General features: G+C 37.4%; 3 protein-coding genes across 4 annotated transcripts in view; 1 reads left to right on the top strand and 2 right to left on the bottom strand.

Moving 5' to 3' along the window:
- Positions 1-4120, top strand: part of LOC137116313 (multiple epidermal growth factor-like domains protein 11) — a 106729-nt gene extending 102609 nt beyond the window's left edge. For both annotated transcript variants that reach the window (XM_067495563.1, XM_067495562.1), the window contains 2 exons: positions 1552-1770; positions 2313-4120. In XM_067495563.1, the coding sequence (XP_067351664.1) occupies positions 1552-1770; positions 2313-2518 (425 nt within the window). In that variant the 3' untranslated portion in view covers positions 2519-4120. The remainder of the gene's footprint in view (positions 1-1551; positions 1771-2312) is intronic.
- A 1441-nt stretch (positions 4121-5561) lies between these two features.
- rab11a (RAB11a, member RAS oncogene family) lies at positions 5562-13310 on the bottom strand. The gene is made up of 5 exons (XM_067495439.1): positions 13116-13310; positions 11899-12094; positions 11116-11309; positions 10478-10558; positions 5562-9287 (listed from the first exon to the last, which is right to left on the bottom strand). The coding sequence occupies exons 1-5, from the start codon at positions 13153-13155 to the stop codon at positions 9151-9153; spliced, it is 648 nt and encodes a 215-aa protein (XP_067351540.1). The 5' UTR covers positions 13156-13310; the 3' UTR covers positions 5562-9150.
- Positions 13311-13982: 672 nt separating this feature from the next.
- sh2d7 (SH2 domain containing 7) lies at positions 13983-20831 on the bottom strand. Its single transcript, XM_067496120.1, has 6 exons — positions 20089-20831; positions 17830-17919; positions 17572-17737; positions 16304-16552; positions 15224-15877; positions 13983-15132 (listed from the first exon to the last, which is right to left on the bottom strand). Exons 1-6 carry the CDS (start codon positions 20238-20240, stop codon positions 15088-15090), a joined length of 1356 nt encoding a protein of 451 aa, XP_067352221.1. The 5' UTR covers positions 20241-20831; the 3' UTR covers positions 13983-15087.
- Positions 20832-22336: the final 1505 nt, after the last annotated feature.

Raw genomic sequence — 22336 nt, 5'->3', positions numbered from 1 at the left:
TTGTTTGTTTGTTTGTTTGTTTGTGTTTATTCTTGTATGATTCTTCATATATCAGCCAAGAAAATCTAATGTTTGTCAGGTCAGTCAGTGCTCAGTTATTAACAGTGATGGCATTTTCTTTTATGCCCCATAATGTTCACACAGAGCTTCATACTCAGTATCCGATACCTATAGTCACAGGAGCAAAGACGAAATGCAATACAATACAAGCTTCTCAGACAGTATTGTTAATTTAAAATTGCAGTATAGATCCCAAAGGTTCTTAAGAAACCAAATATCATACGGTGAGTTGGTAGTAACGTGTACTAACATGTATTGCGACATCTTCATTTGATAAAAGGGAGCTGTTATTAAATATGCCTAATGCATTGTCAAGTTGAATTATAGTGATTATGCATATCCTTGTTGCTTCTTAAAATAAAGAGTTAAGAAATGGACAAGGAAGTAAAGTGTCACTGTTTTATGGCAATCTGCAGCAGGAATTAATAAAAAAATAACCACAGATAAGACTTTCATGTCGTGAATGTCGTACAGGTGTAATCTGTAATGTGCCTCACTTTTGTTCACTTAAATCTTCAGTTACAACAAATTGTAATACGCACACAAAGATTTTCTGGCAAATGTAGGAAATCACTTTCACAAGTAGCTGTAGATAAAGCAGGTTGAAGCAGTAATGAAACCTTATAAGAATCATCCAAGAACAGATTCCTCCTTAGAAGAAGAAACTACAGGCCTTGGGGAGGAGCGTTTAATAAGAAGAACCTGAATGATATAATGTGTGCAGGAAAAGAAACTAAGCTGCACAGATCCAGGTCTGAACCTGAATGCTCTATATTAATGAAGATAAAACGTGAGCTGTAATGGATTTGATCTTGTTTACATATACCAGCTTGTGCTAACAAGTATTTTGTGTTTTTGCAGGATAAATTAATTTACTTTTCTTCTGTGTGTTTTCCATCTCAGCAAGGGTCCTTTTTCTGCTTTGACCCCCATCAATCCTAAAGTTCTTCCAGGGAATCTCTCCTGCACAATAACTTTCCTGTAACTTTCCTATCTTCAGATAGTTTGCATTTTTTAACCTGAACTGCTCACATTTTGTGCCAAATACAACAGTACCTTTGTGTTTTAATGCCAGATGTCTATTAGTATAATACTGAATGAATGCTATGAATGCGCTGCTGAATACAGACCCCCAACAGATGCACTATGTGCTCTTGCTTGTGTAAGGTTTGCTAAAATTTGTTTTCAGAAGATTATTTGGACTTTTTGATGATGACATTTGCATTGTACTAATGTTTTGTTTGTTCTTGTCTTTTTGTTGGATTTGTGAGAATAGTGGTGAAAATTCAGATGCAGACGTTCAATGACAACCTTCAATTTTAAGAGCATCTTCTTACGTATATGTAGCTTTACTGATGAGTCCTCCACAGAGAAAAATGTTGTCATTTCATGTGAATAGTTTATACTCCCAAGTGTGACACTGAGTGTTGTTTACCCTGTACACAGGGTTAAATCATCTTTGTGATTTCTATGTGTTCATAATTTCTTTAGACTACATGAAGGGCTCCTTGTCCAGCACCTGCTCCCTCAATAGTGAAAACCCGTACGCCACCATCAACGACCCTCCAGGTCTGTGTAAACACTCAGAGAGCAGCTATGTGGAGATGAAATCACCGGCTCACCGCGAACACATGGCGCACTGTTGCTCTGCCACCATTGTCACCACCACCACCACCACCACAGTTCCTGCCAAGAATGTCTACGACATGGGTATGTTTGAAGAGAGGAGAGTGATTTTTAAAGGAAAAGTTTACAATATTTTATAATTTTTTTTCTTGATTAGAGGTGGACGAGAAGACTAAAACCATTGTCATTCCATATATAAAGCTATACATGCAGGAGACATTGGCCTAACTTAGCATAAATATTGTGGTATAAGAGCTGGATTTGTCTATCTCAGTCCAAAAGTTAAGTTGAACAAGCTATATTTGGTTTGTGTGCAAATGTAAAAACCAAGTCACCATTTTGTAGAGGTAATATGAAGTATAGTCCAGTCTCCACTTGTAGCCTGTCAAGGAATAGTCCAGACTTCACGCTGTGGTAAACCATATTGTCCTGGCTGCAGCTGCATATTTAATGGACTTACATGAGGACGGTACTAAACTTCTTATCCAACTCAGCAAGATACGTAGTTCCCTAATTGGGAATTTATTGTTTCATTTGTCATTGCTAAAATGTTGTTTTTGTTTGAGCTTATCTTCATTAGCATAAGCACTACTTGTATTCCTCATCTCTCTCGCTCTTTCTCTCAGAGCCGACCATAAGCATTGTCCAAGGAGCTGGTGGTGCAATGGTTCCCAGTTACCCTCAGAATCCGTATGACTTGCCCAGAAACAGCCACATCCCCAGTCACTACGACCTGCTGCCTGTACGCCCCAGCCCCTCTCACAGTCACAGCCTCACCCTTCACAGCAACAGCCCCCCATTGCCTGGCAGCCCCACCAGCTCACTCCTCTAAATCCCCCAGCCACCAGACAGGAAACTGGACCAGTGTTCCCAGTTTAGCAAGAACCACAAAGCAGTGGGTCAACTGGGACAAAACTTGAAAAGATCTGTTTTGTTTTGATGAACAGTTTAGATGGACATTAAGGGAATATAGGACATGTTTTGGTGGGGGTAATGTTTATTTATTTATTTATTTATTTGTGTGTGTGTGTGTGTGTGTGTGTGTGTGTGTGTGTGTGTGTGTGTGTGTGTGTGTGTGTGTGTGTGTGTGTGTGTATGTGTGTGTGTGTGTGTGTGTAAGGGGTGAATATCTCCTCATTGCAGTAGCCAGACTGGTGCACTGATGTTTGGTATTTTATCACTCTAATGTATCCAAACATTTTGAGCTGTATTTGTGCCAGTCAATACTACATATTTGTGTTGTATTTTAAATTCCTCCTCATCTACATACATGTCAAGTGTTTTCTTGTATGATCTCTGTCTTTTTTTATACCAGCTTGGACAGACAGTGGAATGTCAAAAAAGTTCGACAAAGAAAAAAGACATGTAAAAATGTGTCTGGTTTGGACTATTTCTTAAAACCGGCACTGTACTGAACAGTAAATGATGGTGTCAAAGACAAGGCTGAGACTGATGTCACATTGGGATTTAGTGAATCTGCCAAGCATTTACAATGAAGGACCATCATAGGGACAATATGGCTGTGCAGAAAAAGTGTTCATCGCTTTGATGTTCTCCAGAAAAGGACTGAAAGGATGTGAAAAACTGCAGCCTGATCAGATTTAAACTACCTGTATATTTCTGGTATTTTTACACATCTTTTCATATTTCCTGTTTACATATGTAACGATCCTGTCAGGGAGCCATATTTCCTCTCTGAAAAGTTATCTTTTTATATGTAGTGTAGACAGACTGATATTGAACGTACACTTATTGTACACTAGTAATTATTGTTGTGATTTTCTTTTGTTGTGTCGAGCTTAATACACATGCATGCCAAAGATTATTCAAGATATATTACCCTGGAATATCCTTTGGTGAAAATGATTATTATCTGACTGTTTCAACATGGTAACGGCTCTGATCTGAAACATGCTGTTTGGGATGTTTGCAGCAAGGTCAGAAGTGTGAAGTACTTCCCAGAGATTCCAACCGGTAAATCCTAGTTTATTTTAACTTCTTCCTCACCTCTAATTTCCTTTGGGAGTCTCTAGATTTTTGTTCCCAAACACAATGAAAACACATTTTAAATTGTATTATGAGAGAGCTGTTATATATAAAAATGTCCAGATGGCACACAGGTCAGTTTTTGTTAATTATACCATCGCAAATAGCAATAACAAAACATTTTCACAATCACATATAAACAGCTGCCATTTTCCATTTATTTGATTCCATACTTTGGCTACATCTTGCTTGTATTTCTTTTCTTATCTTTTGATCCAAATAATAGTTTTAGCTACAGTAGATGTATCAATTGCTGCTTGTTTTTGTTTGTTTTTCAAGCCCTAAACTCAATAAAGTTGTCATAGCTCAGGGCAGTGGTGTCACGTCCTGTTCCATAGCACATCTTGCTTGTTGTAAATTAACTTACCAATGAGAGCTTTCAAACAACTGTGGCCATCTGTTGAAAGAGAGATATACAATTGTGTGTCATCAGCATAAGCGTGATTATTATTATTATTATTATTATTATTATTATGCACATTTAAGATGTTAAGAGGTTTTATATTTTTTAAATATAATTTATCACAATAAGATTTTCTAGCATTGCAACCAGGCAGATTATCACTGCAAAGGATTTTTCACCCGTTACCTTTACGTGTGCCTTTTTATTTCAAGTTTGATTTAAATTGAATTAGATTTTGTGAGGTGAGTCCACCTCTACCATGCTACACGCAAGAACTAGGTTCTCCTTTCAGCATCCTCACAGGGATACAATTGCTCCTGTATTGTCAGATAAGGGTCAATTGCAATTAACTCAGTAGAAGAACCTTTGAAGAAGGCTGACCTAATGAAAACATGTCACTAATGGAAATGCCACTGAGTAGGGTTCAGAATGCTGTCATGAAAATGCGTTTCCTTTATGCAGAACATCCTGTAGAAAAGACAGGATGGTTGCCAAATGTCAGATACGATATGATTTGGGATGATAATATGAGGTCAGATTGTGATGATACTGTGAGCACCACATAATGGCCTTATGCTATTTAAATATTAGACACGAAAGACTTGAACTGTCAGCTCTAGCAGGGCCCTGATCTTACTCACTCTCTTATTTGATTTAGACAAATCAAATTATGTTGTCACTGTTATGGTAGATGTCCTAAACAAGTTCATGTCTAACTGTCTCCTCTGGAACTTCTGATGAAAGTACACCAGTATGTGGCTTTAGAAAAGGAAGCAGAACCAATAATCAAGGACTTGATTGCTTCCTGCCATAAAGGAATCAATCTGTGTATGTGGATCAGCAAGTCATGTGTTGATGTGAAGCCCCTCAGGAATATAGTAGAGCATAAGCCCAAAGTGCTAATGCTCAATGTTCAAAGCACAATTCAGCTACAGAACATGTCTCAACATACTTTAATTTGGTTCCTTATTAGCAATAAGATATTTTACATTCAGTTTTTATACAGAATACGCTGTTCTCTTTCCTTTGACTGCATGCACTTAACTAATACATGTAAACTTAAAAAAAAAGGGAAAGCTTACTCTTTTTAATTTCCTAATTAAGAAAAAACAGAGGAAAACATTACAATCCATGCATGAAAGGGTTAATTAACAATTATCAGCTGACCTGAAGTGCACAGAATAAATAAAACCTGAGTTATATGAGCAATAAATCTGAAATAAATATGAATTCTATTTTACTAGACAACTTAGTGAACACTGTCTTTATTAGCCTATATTTGCTACTTTACATTGTCCCTTTTAAGGAACCCGTCTAAAAATGTATATCAATCATTTGAAGGAAATTATTTGGAAACTACACGAACCATAAAATATCAATTTGGTATTGTAACATTATCACAAGTAAAACACAGGCCCATATATGCTACAGGTTTATGACTGGTGCGCTTTATTAAAATGAACTGATAACTTAAGATATAGACACAATTGTACAATTTATCAGTCTGTACAAAACACAAAACCATTCAATTTGACCCCCCTCTCACATCTGACCCTCTAAATTCATTGAAATGACATTTCAGTCTTACATGTTTACACTGGAATTACAGTCAGTTGTAGAATTCAATATAGTAATAAAAAAAGATCAAAATAAAGTCAAAACACACTTCTTGAAAAAACAATGGAGGTACATAAAACAGGATCAGAAATCATAGCTTCAGAAGAAAGGAATCACTTTCCACAGATTACCAGCTAGTGGATCTGGAGAGGCTCAGCTGGTAGCGCCGTCTGTTCGAAGAAACGCCATTGGCCCTCCCAGCCAAGTTTAAACGCTCCAGAGCTACCAATCTACCGTCTGCCTCAAAACGCACACACACACACCAAGTTCAGGCATTGTATATGTCTGCTAACACCATCACACACTGGCACAGACATAACCTGTAATTTCAGCAGAATGCACACTGGGGAGTTTTAGCCTGTGAGCTGTTAGAGAGGCATGTGTCAGTTTACAGACTGGACACAACAATTAGCTTGTTGAGCACATCACATCATCCTAGCTACCCAAGCAAAACCCTCATCAGATTTCATGAAAAGTAATGACAACGTTAGCTACATAAGGCAATATGACATGGAATAGCAGTAGTACAGAAAGCCATGCATTGTGTTGTCAGAGGCAGCTTGGTGTATGTAGGCTTTATGTGACAGGAACCACGAACCTGTCCGTCACCTGCAGAGACAGATACAGCTAGGTTATTAGCTAAGGAGGAGGTGGGTATGACAGTGAGCTGTTCACAGGCGAATAACAGGTGTTTTTTTGGACAAGTATGCATGGTGAAGGAGGCACTGTAACCAGAGGTTTGCGAGAATGTGGCTGAGTCCCTCAAATCTACTCTTGATTCCTTGCGGTTGCCAGGTCAGAAATTTTTACCTTTTACTCTCTAACTGCTGAGGATTTGAGGAAAGAAGGATAAGACTCAGCCTTTGGTCTTTATCGCTAAGCATTATATTGTGGTTTTTGAACAGTGGCGCCCTTTTAAAAATGGGTCGTCCAATCTGACGAGAGGTCCAGATTATCATGTGCAGTGAAACTCTAAATCTAGACAAGAAAGCATGTTAACTAGAACAACTAATAAAGTTCAGTGCATGATGCCAACAATAATACACTTATGAAAACCAACATATTCCAATACTACTTTCTTGGAGCTTTCTTACTACACTTCTGTGGTTACATGCAAAGCATAATTTGATAGCCAGGAGATTTTTAGATTATATTAATATTATTAGTGAGTATCATAGGAATGCTATACGAGAATACTACCTTACTAATGCTTTTGCTGTTTAATTTATTCATTTGCTATATTGCTGCCACTGTAGGAACCCAAACAGCACTTTGCTTATTTCTGCATAGTTGTAGTCATTGTCACACAGAACACAACAAAACTGAGTACACCCCTGGTCAGTATCACTAAATTGCTAATTAATACAATTTCCTTTTCAGCCCTAAGCAAGTCGTTTGAAAAAGAGAGCTGATTAAACTATAATGAAATGCCCCTATTTGAGACTACTACAGAAATCAGTAGGCCGTTCATTAGTAAGAAATTATCTTTATGTTATGCTTGCCTCCCTTTTTAAGGGAGGATTTGGACACGGGTGATATCAGCTGTGTACAAATCTGGGGAGAGGTGTTCTATGGTTTTTGCTGATGATTTTTTTTTGCTGTTTTTTTGCTGGAGGGTTTTTGTTTCTCTACCTTTCCATTTTAAAATAGTTAAAATGTATTTCATTTACGTCGCTGCCCTTCAAGTCCTTCGCACTGTCTGATCAGTCACTGAAACACATTTCCACAGATCCTTGTCAAGCCAAATGTCCTGGCCAACATTGCTTGAGTAGTAAATTGTGTCATATCGTTTTTCATGCCTTCTGTTACTGGCATAGCCCTCCCTATACCCCAAAACCACTTCGGTAATTGTGTATTGGTCTATGTTTAGTACTGTGATGCTCCTGTCCCCTTCACCATCTTCATGAAGTCTCACAAGTTCAGTATTTGGTTTCTTAATTGTACCTTATCATGATGAGCTGTGCTGCATTAAACATTACTTAATTCAAAATTACCAAAGTTGTGGTGTTGATAGGTTTGTTTATACATTTGTTGATGCATTAAGTCTAACCAATGAAATTGTACAGAAAGTATTAAAAATGTAACGTAAATATCCTCGTTTTGAATTAAATATTGAAATATATTCTTCACATTGACTTAAAAATAAATACCTGCAAAATAGTACAGTTTCGACATTCTAGTGTTGACTGTAGTGTTGCACAGGGATGTACTCAATTCTGTTGTATTCTGTACATCCAAAAAAGAAAGCATACTTTCTTTCTAACGTTGGAGCAGCAAAGCCCAAAGGGCTAACATTTTTTCGAATCAGAATATTTTTTTAAACATAACCATGACTATCACTGTATGATGCCACACTGATACACAAGTACATAGTATAACGTGAACATCTGAACGTACAGAAATTGTGTTCAGTGTTGGTGGTGATCTCCTAAAAAAAACAAAACAAAACACACCCTCGAAGCAATGACAGTGTGCCAGATAGAGCCCAGTTTGAGTCTTCCACCTGATAAAACATGCAGCACAGTCGAGTGCCATCTTTTAAAGACATGCAAAGTTCGCCCAAACCTGCCCCCTGCTGTAAACATGTAAACAACACGTACGAGGCTGGACGCTACATGCTAGCTCACACCAGGCCTTTCCACAGCGTAAACTGAAGCTTGGCAAATGCAAAAGATTCACGTTTCACTAGCGCTATATTCACAGCAATCATATCAAGTGGCATGACACTACTGGAGCACGCATGTCTACACTGTGCTCGATAAATCCACGTGGTTTTCAAAACAGTACATTGCACTAAAGGGGGGGGGGGGTCCTAAAATGACAGATCAGAACCTTGTATATAGGAATACACTTCAGAGCCACTTTGATGTGCTTTAAATTCATATATAACCGAGTAGTAGATACATGATACAAGACAAAGAAAGATCATAAAAAAGTGGAGAAATCAACAGGAGCACAAGATATGAAGAAAACTAATCACATTCATATATTAAGACATTTTTGTGACATGTCAGCGCATCTATAGTAATGAAATCTAAAGTGATATGAAATGCCTGCTGTCCTGCAGTAGCCTAAAGACAGAGGGGCTCTGCTTGGGGGGTCACCCCATGCAGTGACTTCTTCTTGTACTGGGATATATTTACCTGGGGTAGGGGGAGGGGGGCTTGGTGGGGGAAACAGGTACAGCTAGGTGCAGAGTTTGAGTCACAGCGTTGAAACTGTGGCTCTCCCACACCATAGAGTACACTGAGGCAGTCTATTATCTGAGGGCAGGGGCAGAGGAGAGGTGAGCTGGGGTATCTGGGAGCTGGGGGCGAGGGGGGTGGTCAGGAAGGGAGGAAGGAAGGTGAGGACAGTGAAAAGGAGGGAAGAGGGATAGCAGCAGATCCGCAGTCGGGCTAGATGTTCTGACAGCACTGCATCTTTGGTTTGTTCTCAGTGGGCTGCACCTGGATGTTGACCACGTTGTTGCTTGGGGACATGTCACTTTCCTGACGTTCAGACATCTGCTTCTGGGAGACGATACGGTAGATCTCTGATGGGAAATGGAGATGGTAGAGAAATAAAGTTTCACTTAGAATTACAGCCTGTCTGCCTCTATGCCCATACAAGTATCTAGTTTACATTCCATGCCAATTTGTGCTGTAGTTTATACTGTAATCTCATTGCCAAAATTTAGCTTCAAAGTAATTCATGTCCTGGATTAAAACGGTCACAAAAAAAAAGGGAAGTGAGAATAATGCACAATTGATATTTTATACTTCCTATTTCATAGGAAAAAAATCTTATTAAAAGCCCAAAACAAACAATAAATTGATCCTACTAACAAGTAATGTATTACATTATTACAAGCCACACTGTTGCAATGAGTGAAATGTTCTTTCAATACTACAAACACACACACACTTTAGTTCGTTCAATCCCACACACACTGTTCTGCTGCTCTAAATACTACAGCACCTGATATGAATTAATCAGCTGCTGAAAATAGTCCCCAGTAAATGCTCTACTGCCTCCTCCTGTTTGTTTAATTTAAAACTACAGTGCCCAGTTGTTTTAGAAAATGGCCAAGCTTTTCAAAATAAATTTTTAAAGCGTTACACCTTCCGTTGGAATAAAGTCAGCTGTATTGAAAGATGATTTAATACCCGTCATCTTATGTCTTTTGATGTGATTTCATGACAATAAGGAACATGGAATAATGCTGCTTTACTTTAATGTCACTAAATCGATTTTATTGGCCAATACGCATTTGTCACCTTGACTAAATGAAGGGATAACATTTAACAACTTGCTCATTATTTTCCATACTCTTACAAAATAAAAATAAAAATATAGATGATGGCTTTTAAAGAAATGATGTAGGAAATCATTTTAATAAGACTATCTTGGCAGTTAGGCTTTCTCTCACGATAAGAATTTGTCACTCCTAAAAAAAGCCACACTATTATATATTAAAGTTAATCCAGTGCAGCTGTGTTGTGCTTTTTCTTTTGTTTCTCTGCTAGTGACAGAAGTTCACCTGACTTCCTTCTCACTGTGAAATCACTCTCATAAAAAAAGAAAACCTACTCAACTATGCTCTCATTTGCTCAGAGTATGCTGACCTTATAAGTTTCAATGTGTTCCAATGTTCCAATATGCTTAAAGTCCAAGGAACAATTGTTGTTGTTGCTGTAGATGAACACATTGCTATGAATGTAACACAGCACACAAAGTACAAACCTGTCAGAATGGTCTGGAATGCCGTCTCAACATTGGTGGAGTCCAAAGCCGATGTCTCCAGAAAAGATAAACCATTCTTCTCTGCAGGGTAAAGTTGCGCAACAGAGCTTGTTAAGTATATATGAAATATGCAATATTTCTCAGGTAGCAGGCCCTTGTGTTGAGTTAACCAGAAATGTCTGACTAGGAATCTGTAAAACACCTCTAAGTTAGTTAGAGAGTTCTTCAATCTGTTACACAAAGACTGGAAAAATATCTCAAAATAAGCACAACCATTAAAAAAGAAACATTAAGAAACATGAGAAATATAATCCAACTTTTAAATCATCACCTAAAAAAAATTAAATCATAACTTTTTTTTTTACAAAAGACAGGTCCAAAATTGCAACATTGGCCTTTGTTAATCCCAATTATTGCTATGCATTGTTGTGGGTTTTGTTTTTGAATATCGATGCATTCAGAGTTGATCACAGTTATTTTCATGGTTTTGACAGTTCAGACATATTTTTTTTTTAAATGCCATTTAGGTTGTTTTACATAGTTGAAATATTATTATTTTATTGCTCCTGCTGTCCTGGCAAAAGTACAACAGTATAAATAAAGCTTTACAGTTAAAAAAAAACCCACATGATTCTTACCAGCAAAAGCCCGGGCCTCGTCAGTGGGAACAGCCCGGAGGTGACGCAGGTCACTCTTGTTGCCCACCAGCATGATCACAATGTTGCTGTCAGCATGATCTCTCAGCTCCTTCAGCCAGCGCTCCACATTCTCATAAGTTAGATGCTTAGCAATGTCATAGACCAGGAGAGCCCCCACCGCCCCACGATAGTACCTGCCGCGCAAGAAAGATTTAGAGAAAAAGTTCATCATCACACATAGGCAGGTAAAATATTTATTATAGTTGATAGATATTGGTTAGGGAATGTTTAAATACTGATGTCAGCAGTTAGTCTGCAACATTGGTCCAGTAGAACATATACAATTATGAAACAGCTAGATGTTTCTGAGATTTGTTTAGAGTAAAAATGCTGGAAATTAGATTGACAACTGTTAAAAAATGTACATTGCATTTACACTTACATTTATTCATTTAAATGGACTGTAACAAACAATAAAAGCAAAATATGGGAAGTTTAGAGGTACTAAAACTGGCCTGTAAACTTCTCTCATTTGGAGGAGAATTTGTAACTTTTAGTTTTCTAACACCTGCGATGAGAGACCACAAATTGAATCTACATTTACATTTACATTTAGTCATTTAGCAGACGCTAAAGTCGCTCCAAAGCGACTTACAAGTGAGGTACTATCTACTTTATTTTAAGAAATAACAAGCCTAAAGGTAACTTCATTTGTGTTAATAGTACAAAACTGTTGTGGCCTGTTGTGCCCTAACCCCTGTTGACTTGCTCTTTTATACTCACGCTGATGTGATGGCACGGTAGCGCTCCTGTCCAGCTGTATCCCAGATCTGGGCCTTCACCGTCTTGCCATCCACCTGGATGCTCCGTGTAGCAAATTCGACTCCGATGGTGCTCTTACTCTCCAGGTTGAACTCATTGCGGGTGAAACGGGATAGAAGGTTACTCTTTCCTACACCCGAGTCACCAATAAGGACAACTGAAACACAGAGTGGAGAAAACAGATTATGAAATAATATTTAAAAAATGCAAAAAAAAAAAAAAAAAAAGCACTTTATAATGTTTATTAATAAACATACTCTTCTTGAGTTTCCTTAATAAAATGCAACACATTTTATGCAGATGGTTTGCGTGTATTCTTAAAACCTTTTGCCTTGTAAATAGGTATAATTTATGCATGATCTTTACCATTATGTACAACATACCTAAATGGTTAATGATAAATCAATTACTTTGACAGTTTTTTGACAACAATACAAGTGTGTGGTTGTTCAGTACTTTTGGATATAATACACAAACACTATTTAGTTTGATGCACAAAAACAAAGAGGTATATCTAGGAACATTTTAAGATAATAGGTTTATTTTAGACCATTTCCCCCATCATAATTAATATTTTTTTAAACTGTCTCTATGATTTTTTTTGGCCTAAACAATTTATCTCACACCTCGTGTGTTTTGGTCAGACATTAGTTTGTTTACTTTACCGGGACATTTCACTGTGTATTTATCCACCATTTCAGTTTATTTATTAAAAACTAGCTTAGCCTAGCTAGCTGACAGCTTGATTCGCCACAGAGTTCATAAACCATTTCCTTGAATGTTGTATTATGTTTAATAGCCCCGTTCGTGTGTGTGTGTGTGTATCTTATGAAAATAATGTGATAACGGTCATCCTAAGGTGTGTCCGACGTGAAGCTGGTCCGCGCCCACTAATAGCGGCTGCCACCAGCTAACAGCTAGCCTTAGCCGAGAATTAACAATAGCTAATGTAACGTGACGAGTCAACTCATATTTCTACATCCACGATTTGTGCAGTGTCGATTAATAGCGTTTTAATTAATTAAACATGCTGACACCCCCCAGAAGGCTCGGTAAAAAAGCAATCAGAACACAAAGGTTGACAATGGCTCCGTTAGCCTGACAGTTGATCAGCTGGCCTGTTTAGCCTGGCAACTAACAGCACGGCAGAACAATAATCAGAAACGGCTTTGTTTTACCTTTGAACAAATAGTCATACTCGTCATCTCTAGTTCCCATTGTCCTACTGAAAAACAGTTAACCCTAAGACTTAACTAGATTAAATTAAATGAAAGCGATATAGTAGAACTACTATTGTCCTGTAACGTTATGATTCTACTCTTCCAACGGGAATCTCTTTGATAGTCGTAGTTACTTCCGTAAATTCTTCTTCAGGTTCTCAGCTTTAATTGTACCGTAGAGAGAGAACGAAGAGAGCTTCGTCATCTAGTGGCCAAAAGACAGAAATGCCCACCTTCTATGTTTATCCTTTACGAGAATCTGAGAATGTCCAACTCTTCATATCAAAGGAGGATTATTAAGAAAGCCCAGGGATCGTGGGCAGAGCCTTTGTTTGAAGTGTTATTTTTTGTGATAAATACTTCAGACAAACTCAAAACAACGATAAAAAGATACAAAAAAATGAGACATAAACGAAGCACAGACACACAGAACTGAGCTCATGAAGAGAAATTCAATGATCTCACAGACAAAAGGAGTATAAAAAGATACAAAATTACAACATAACAATGCAAAAGCCCGCAAAGATAAACATAAATCCTACCGACTCCAAACAACTAATGAGAAATACAGATGACAAGGAGACACAAAAAATTTGCCATTTGTAATCTCTGAGTTTGAGAGTCTTATACAGGACTCTCTGGGTACACTCTCCTCAAATTTCAAACACACAACAATCCAGTGCAAACACAGCTAGGAAATAATACTCACTCTTAACCAAGGGGACATATTAAGCAATTCATATGTTGCACGTGTAAACATAATTATATGAAATTAAAAAAAACATACCTTAACTGTGTTCTGCAGTATGCGAGTGTAATAACTGTCAGTACTGTAAACTTAAATATCATTAAGAAAATAATGTGCATATAACAAATAGGGGGGAAAGAAAACAGGACAAAAAAGAACTTCCCTTTAAAAAGACAATTATAAAACCACATTTACTATTTCAAAACTCACAGGGCAATGAACATAAAAATCATGATCATATAGACACTTATAGACACTCATTTAGACACTTACTAAAAGAAACATAATATTCAAAGAAAGTCATGTATTTAAAGGGTAAAGAGGAGGTGACCATAACAGGATGAGAAGCCTTTTACAAAAGAGGTGCAAAAAGATATGAAATGTATCTTTGAAAAAGAGGAAATCCTCCACAGATGACCTAGTGCTTCAAATATGGAAGAACTCATCGTAATGAAGAAGTCAATTCAAAAACAGATTACTGCACTGCACATTACAGAAAAACAGCACATCATCAAGAGGATGGAGGCTTTATGCAGGTTCGGGCCTCATGAGGAAGACTCAGCATAAGTGAAGTTTAGGACAGAGGAGGAAAAGGGATGTTCAGTCTACACAGAGGAAATTAGAAGAAAATTGAAGCTGTGATTAGAAAAAAAATCTTCAACAGGTTAAACTGAGCTAAAGCAAATCTGACGTGACCAAAAATAAGGACTTTGGGAATTCAGTATTGTATTCCAGTAACACTGTCAAACTCAAAAATGATCAAGATTGATGTAAGAGAACAAGAGAAATTGATGTTTTTATTCCAAAGATTCCTCCTCCTTAAGGAGCTCAATCACAAACCTTCTTCACAAACCTGCAGGAATCACTTTCAACAGAGTACAACAATACTATTACTACAAATAAGATACATACTACTACCACACCTAGGATTAATATTTTATTGGGAAATGTACTTAATCACTTTATTAAAACTGGCACAAAAACATGCAATAGAAACTTTTGTAAACTGAAAGAACAATGACCAGAAATTACCTTAACAACTACTGCTAGATTTACATACAAAGGGATTATTGCTGTCTTTAAAATTTACATAACCTTCATACCTAAAATGGTATTATAAAAGTTAGATTTTTTTAAAGTAAATATCAGTCCATTCAACCTTTCAGCAACAGATTTTCACATTTATTTCTTCTTGTAATCAGGAAGGAATTTCTTCCATTTTATATTCTGCAAATAGAAAACAAGAAAAAATAATATTAGTTATATTAGGTATTTTTGTTTTCAACACCATCAAGTCTCCTCATTGTTTCTGACTTACGCTTTTCCCCCAGGTGGATTTGGACTTTTTGATTTTCATATCGTCCAGTGACTCATAAGTGTTGCCTTGGACAGAGGCAGCAGCCTCCCCAGGGATCTGCTCATAGGTATTTTCAGGCAGACCAGCAGGTGTTGAGCTCCGAGGGACCTCAGCATACATGCCATCTACCTGCTGAGCTGAACTCCTTCCAGGCTCCTCAGAAGTCTGGTACAGGGGGTTGGACCTTAGCATTTCTAGGTCACTCTGCTGCTCCGAGCTGAAGCTGCTCAGGCTCTGAGCCCTGGGATTGTGAAAGGAGTAGGTGTGGCAGGTGACCCTCTTCGGGTGACTAAGTGAAGGGGATGTTGATGTTGTGAAGGAGGGGAGCTGGTTGGAGTACTCCTCTTCCACTACCACTATGCTGTCGTTGTCCATTTGAGGTAGAGATTTGCTCCTGCTCTCCACCTGTGTCAGCTCAGAGTTTGAGAAATCATCTATGTCAATATCACTGAGTGAGTCTCTGTCAGACATTAGGGCATGGTTTGTGTTTCCCGTGAGTCTTTCTAATGTGTTTAAATCAGTCTGGGTTTCGTTTGGATGTGTGGTTGTTTCAGGCAAAGATCCACTCAGAAAGAATCCCACAGGAATACCTCTTTTTGGTAGTGGCGGTACACCCTGAAAGACATAAACATAGACAAGAAGTCAATCTCACTACAAGGTCCATTAGTAGGAACTTTGGGGGATGTTGTCCGTCCTTGATCTTAGACACAGTTGAACAATACAATAAAAATATGTCGATGTCAGTGCATTTTCTCATTTGTTCCATAAACACAGCACAGCTCAGGCTGATGATGGGAATATAATTAACTTTGCAGATATTGATTTAATCAATTAAATTAAATTTAATTGATTTAATCACACAGTGTAGCGAACTAAAGCTGAAATTCAACCACACTCTCTACAAACGCTTAAAGAGGATATGATAGCTTCAGTGTATAGTATGTATTCGAGCTCTGCAGCTCTTTGACATATTGTAAATATGTAGAGCATAAATGAATAATTTATGGAAGCACATAATTAATACATTGCTTTTTATCATACCTGTGAGAGGGACGTTGTATCAACGGACACTGTTCCCATCAGCTTTCTGTTTTTGGTATGGTTTTTCAGTGGCAGGGCAGGTGGCTGCACTGGAGGAGAATCATTTTGCTGCTGAATTCTTGGATTATTGGCAAGTTCAGCGAGCTGATCGTTTTTCTGATCCCACAGACTTCGCAGAGCTTGGACACTCACTCCAGATTTCCCTTTGGTTTTGTAGCTCACCACATCATACACCTCACCTGCGTTTACCTGAAAATACTACTGTTACTGTTTCGTTGTAGCTCTCAAGCCCACCTGGCTACAACCAAGAATATAATGAGACATGCAAAATGATATAGGCACCAGTAAAAGGAAACCAGTGACCATTCAAATTTAGAAGTTATATTGTTGGTTGTAGTGCACCAAACTGTAGGAATTTAAGAATTACACCACTATTAGCTGATTTTAATTGTCCAGAACTGCTGATTTGAACAGTTAGAATTAAAATATTTTTTTCATTAAACTGCAAACGCTCACATGCAAATGGAGGGCAAGGAAAATCCTTTTACATCATCATCTTTCATTTTTGGTTCAACTAGTTTGCCCCTTGATGCTCTTTGAGACCATGCTTATAGAGACAGCAGTCCACCGTAATAAATGCAGTCATCAATATGCTCATGCACCCACATTACTAGAACAACATGCTGATTTTACCATGTTTATTATCTTAGTTTGGTGTGTTATGTGCTAACATTTGCTATTATTAAACACAAAGACTAGCTGAGGTTGATGAGAATGTTATTATCAGAAATTCACCCAAATTCATCTGCATACTGTACATTTTCTATTCGGTTTTATTTATAGCTCCAAATCACATCAAAAATTATCTCAAGGCACTTAAAAATGTTAGGTTCTTACTATGTTGGGTTCTTACGTTCCCTGGGCATCAGCACAATTGTTGTTCTATTCTATTTTGTAAATGTTAAGAGGTTTTCTGCATAGTTGCATGATGCCAGTCATCAAAGTCATTATAAAGTCATCATGAACAATGACTTTAGTGTTTGCTGCAAAGACTAAATGTGGTTTAAAGCTACTAACTTAGTCTGTTGCCCTAGTTTTGGTCTGGAATCTGGAGTCAGGGAGTCCACTTTCTGATAATTCATCACTGCAAATTCTAGATATTAACTATTGCCTCCATATTTCCACTGACACTAGATCTTAAATCATGGATCGAGATTAATGACAGATGAGTTAGTCAAACCCTCAGTAGCTAATAGGCCAATCCTCACCTCATAACAGCTGGACGTCAGGCATTCTCCAAAGGGCTGGATAGGACTGACCTTAAAATGCTCTATTAGCTCTGTAAGACTGTGGTAAGTCTCACAGTCTCCTGCTATTACAAACTGACCATCTTGATTTTGGGTGATGACAAAATGGCGGCACCTGTCATGGCCCCTTGGGAGGAAATATACAGGCAGTGAGACGGATAGGGAAAGCATTACAAACAAAACAGTAAAGCGGTGTTCAACAGACTGTATTTGCCTCACTTGTAGGACAGGATGTATCCGATGGTTTTATCACTGAGGCGAATGAGAAAACAGCCCAGAGCTTTATCTCTCAATAAATCTTCCGCGTCCCTGGGCAGAGAGTGACACAGAACCAATTAAACAAACCTACAAGCAAATTAGATTTAAAAATAACTCTGATATGTTGTGTCAGCTTTGTCCAACTGTTATCTTTGTTCACTCTCACACACGTCACACAGAGAAAACAGATCAACTCATGCTACATCCTGGCCTGTTATGCAATAATCCCATCTATAAAATAAATTTTACTGTAAACATAATCTTCACAATAGAAATCCAGTTGTTGGTCATTTGCCTTTGCCTCAAATGACTATGTATTGTAACTGAGTAAAGATGTACACAATTAATTCAGGTCAGCACAAACACCTTCAAGACCTTTGGTCTTGTGCTAATGTCAGTGGCCACTATTTCACATAAAACATCATAATCTTATTTTAATTCAGGTTTGCACATCCAAATATATATTTCATTAGTACTTAAAATATTTCATTAATGATGACCATAGTCCGATTTTCCTTCAATTCTGAGATTATGAGTCCAAGTCCACCCAATGACTCCTTCAGCAAAAGTCTTTAAACCTTTGGAATTTTTGTTTAGTTAGAAGAACATTTTTATACATTGATTCTCACCCTAAGCTGCTAAAATGTCCCGCCAAACAAGGGTACATGCAATGGATGTCTCTTGTCTGTATAAAATACTGCTCAGATGTCCAGAAAGGGTCTCCTAAGTAGCCAGAATAACCTTTTTTTCGAATGTCTTTTTGACACTCAGATATTTGGCAGATATTTGTATCCATTATGACTTACAAGTAAAAACACATACTGTGCATACACCACGAGGAACTTAACCTAAGACAAATTGAAATGTAGACAAAAAGAGGATGGGACTGAACAACAGATCCTGTTGATGGACAACCTGCTCTACCTGCTTTTGCTAAAGCCACCCCCAGCTACATGAGGGGGAAATAACCGGTGCAGAAAGAAATGACGCAGCCTGGCTAGACGGCCATTCACTCAGGTGTATAGTGCAACAAAACAATCATGACAAGACATCCAAGAGAGGTTTTTTACTTATATTGGTATTTTCAATTCATTCTGTATGTTTAATAATAGGTTCGGCAAAGATACTAAACCTTTACTGGACATTGGACACCCAAACTAAGTCTTATTTAGACGTCAGGTATTTTAAACAAAAATATTTTGGCATCTGACAACATCCATAAGTTGTCATAGACATACTATACTGACTCCCAAAATGGCTCCAAAATAGGTGTCCAGGTTCCTAACTGTAAAATAGAAATCTGTAGACATCAAGATTTTGTCTACTGGAGATATTTAGATAATGAATTTAGGACCTTTGTATATGTATGAGTAGCTGTCTAAATTCAACATTCACAAGACATCCTTAAAATACATGTTTATTTAATTTTCTGTGGATCTGTAATCATTATATTTAACATTTGGAAGAATTAAAAATGCATTGGGAAAAGTTTCATTTGGAACCTTATGTGCTTGTTTAATAGATTTTGCATAGACATCCAAAATGTTCTTAGTAAGACATGTTGGTTTTTTCTTGTCTTATGTATCAATAGACTTCCAAAATACAGTTGGTCTTGGCAGAACCTCTAAATACCCTACCTATTTACATCCACTGATGGAGGGAACATAAAAAAGTAAACTTGTATTGATCATATCTGGACACCTGTTTTGAAATTATACAGCTCACAAATGTAGAAATAGGGGCCACCCAGTATAATAGATGTGATATGTCTATCCTATATGTCGGATGTTTGCTGATTTTAAAATTATTATAAAATATTAGTGGTGGTCGATATTGTCACGTTCATCCTTAAAAAAAGCAGCGACTCCACTGTAACTGTAAAAGTCACACATTGAAAATTGAATTGTTAATATCTCAAATGTGTTGAAATAGAATTAGTGCTGTACTAAACGCACAGGTACTTGACAATTACCTTTGTGTCCTCAGTACATAATACTGTCCTTAGCAATATCTACAGTATACAACACTTTAACATGTGTAGAAACAACATAATGTTTGAGGCAGAGATGCACTATGTCCATATATTATTTAAATACAGGCAAATTAAATTCCACAAGCAACCAACAGATATATGGCCAAAACAATGTACCAAACAATTTGAATATTGTTAGTTTCCTCAGTTAATAAATTGTGTTACATTAAAACTCCTGTGTTGCTTACTTTCTTGCAGCAAAGCCTTGAAACCACTCAGGGAAGTTACCGTTGTTCTGGAGGAGTGGTGCCTGCGTCTCCGTGAACCACCTCAGCACTAGTTCCTTCAAGCCTCCTTCTGTTGTCTCCATCTGCAGGTCAAAATCTAATTTCTTCTCCATCTTTACAGTTTGTTTAGGAGTTGACGGATCAGTAGTAGCACACCCTGCATATTCACTGCTTAGATGGTATTTAACTCTCAAAAGGAAGATTGGGTCCCTAATTTGACTATGTCCGTTGGCGCCTCGTCATCTGAATAATGGCATTGTGTAGGGTTATCTATCAGTGCCTCTGCTACCTCTCACTGGGCTCCTAGTGTCATTTTACTATCTCTGGTCCTAGTCCCAGATTGAACTTTAGCAGCTTTGTGACATAGTAAATTGTTTGTTTTTTGTTTTTAATGTTTGAAATTCAGTTATTTTGATAATGTGAAAATAAAAGAGCTGATGACGGGAATAGTGTTGTATATGTATAGTATGTACTGTATGTCAGTGTCTACTTTATATGGTGTAATTGTAAACTCTCAGTTGATAAGATTAGGCAACTTTACTGTAATGACAGAAATGAAAAATATGTTTGAGGGAGGTTTGGCTGACCAGGAACGGTGGGGAACTAAATCAAAGTATAGAAGAGTCGGGAAAGCTGGATCATAACAGTACTTGTATCAATTGTGGTGTAGGGGCAAAAACCAGTACAGGGATACTTACTTACATCTCCACCATCACCATAACACTTCATACTTGAAAATTCTGGTAAAACCAGTCTCAAAGTAGATGAGATTGTAGCCTGGAGGTGTCACCACAGCACTGCAGGGCTGCACACAGAAAATGTTCAGATTAAGAGCCACTCTAAATCATCCCCACACCAAGTTCCAAGAGTACACAGAGACTGTGCATTTGTACAACAACGATTGCACAGGTGATGGGACAGCCTCTGATATTATTAACAAACCAGAAACCGAGGATCGCTTACTACTGAGGACACAGGATGCTATACTCTATGTTTCACTTACATATGCCTAACAATATTTCCAATATCTAAAATTTCAACTAGTTTAAAATTAAAATTCTATTTGATTACTATTTGATTACTACTACTATCAAAGTTAGGAAATGTTACCGGTCAAAAGGCAGATATCTTTGATTTATACTTTGACATACCAAATTTAATTTGACTAGTCACTCCCTGTAACAAATTGCCTGTACAATTTCCAGTAATTACCTGGCAAAAAAGTTGCCAAGGATAGAAGAGATTTACTAGCAACCAAAGTTGCTAGTAAATTTTTGCTTTTTACATTAGCAGCTCTTACAATACACATTCAGAAGTGTTGTAAATGACAGTGCAAAGGTAATCCAAAATCAACACACTTTTGACTTATACTAAGAGCCATTAGAGTCCACTTGACCGAAAGAGAAAAGAGACACAAATATTAACTGTTGTTTTCTTCTTATGCACTTTTCCATCTTGGAGCCATTGGTTGCAATGAAACATCTGAAAATCACAAAATTACATAAAAAGAAATGACAAACTGACTGGTTATTCTACATCAGAGACAAACTAATCATTTGCCCTTACAAAATAAAAATTGCGATGTCCACGCTGAAGCAGGAAGTAGCTCTGCAATACAGTGACTAATACAATGGAAATGTGGAGTTCTTAACAGTTAAAGGGATCATTTGAATTTCTTGTCAAAAGATTGTATGAGTTAATAACCAAGAGTGATGTAGTTTTATCAACCTAAACTCTGGTTGGATATTTCTCAACCAGCCCCAGCTTGGAAGGTGAACAGCGGCATCAAACAATTGCACCAACACATCATTTTTAGTACTCATTACTAAAAATATTGTTGTCAAGGTTTAAATGTCCGTCAGCAGTTGTTGTTGATGTGGAGATGTTGGGAATTCTCGAACAAAATTACTTCTTTCAAACCGGTCTAAGTCTCCTTAATATCCTGATGAACACCCCCACCCACATATAAATGTTAGTTTAAACCTTATACAAATGTTACAACAAGACAATTTCAGGGCAATTCAATTCAAAACCTTTTAGTTAGTTAATGTGTTACTACAGGACTACTTGCAAAACTTTTGCCATTGTAATACTAGGAAGTAGTTCTGCAGTGGGATAAATAATATATTATTTAAATATATAAAATAATAAAACGGCTTGCCATAAGGATACTACTTTTAGATTAGGGGACAAAACAAACCTTTACACA

Source organism: Channa argus, chromosome 2, assembly GCF_033026475.1.
Source record: "Channa argus isolate prfri chromosome 2, Channa argus male v1.0, whole genome shotgun sequence".
In the NCBI taxonomy this organism is placed as follows: domain Eukaryota; kingdom Metazoa; phylum Chordata; class Actinopteri; order Anabantiformes; family Channidae; genus Channa; species Channa argus.
Note: the sequence above shows the minus strand (reverse complement) of the source record. Positions and strands in the feature narration are given on the sequence as shown.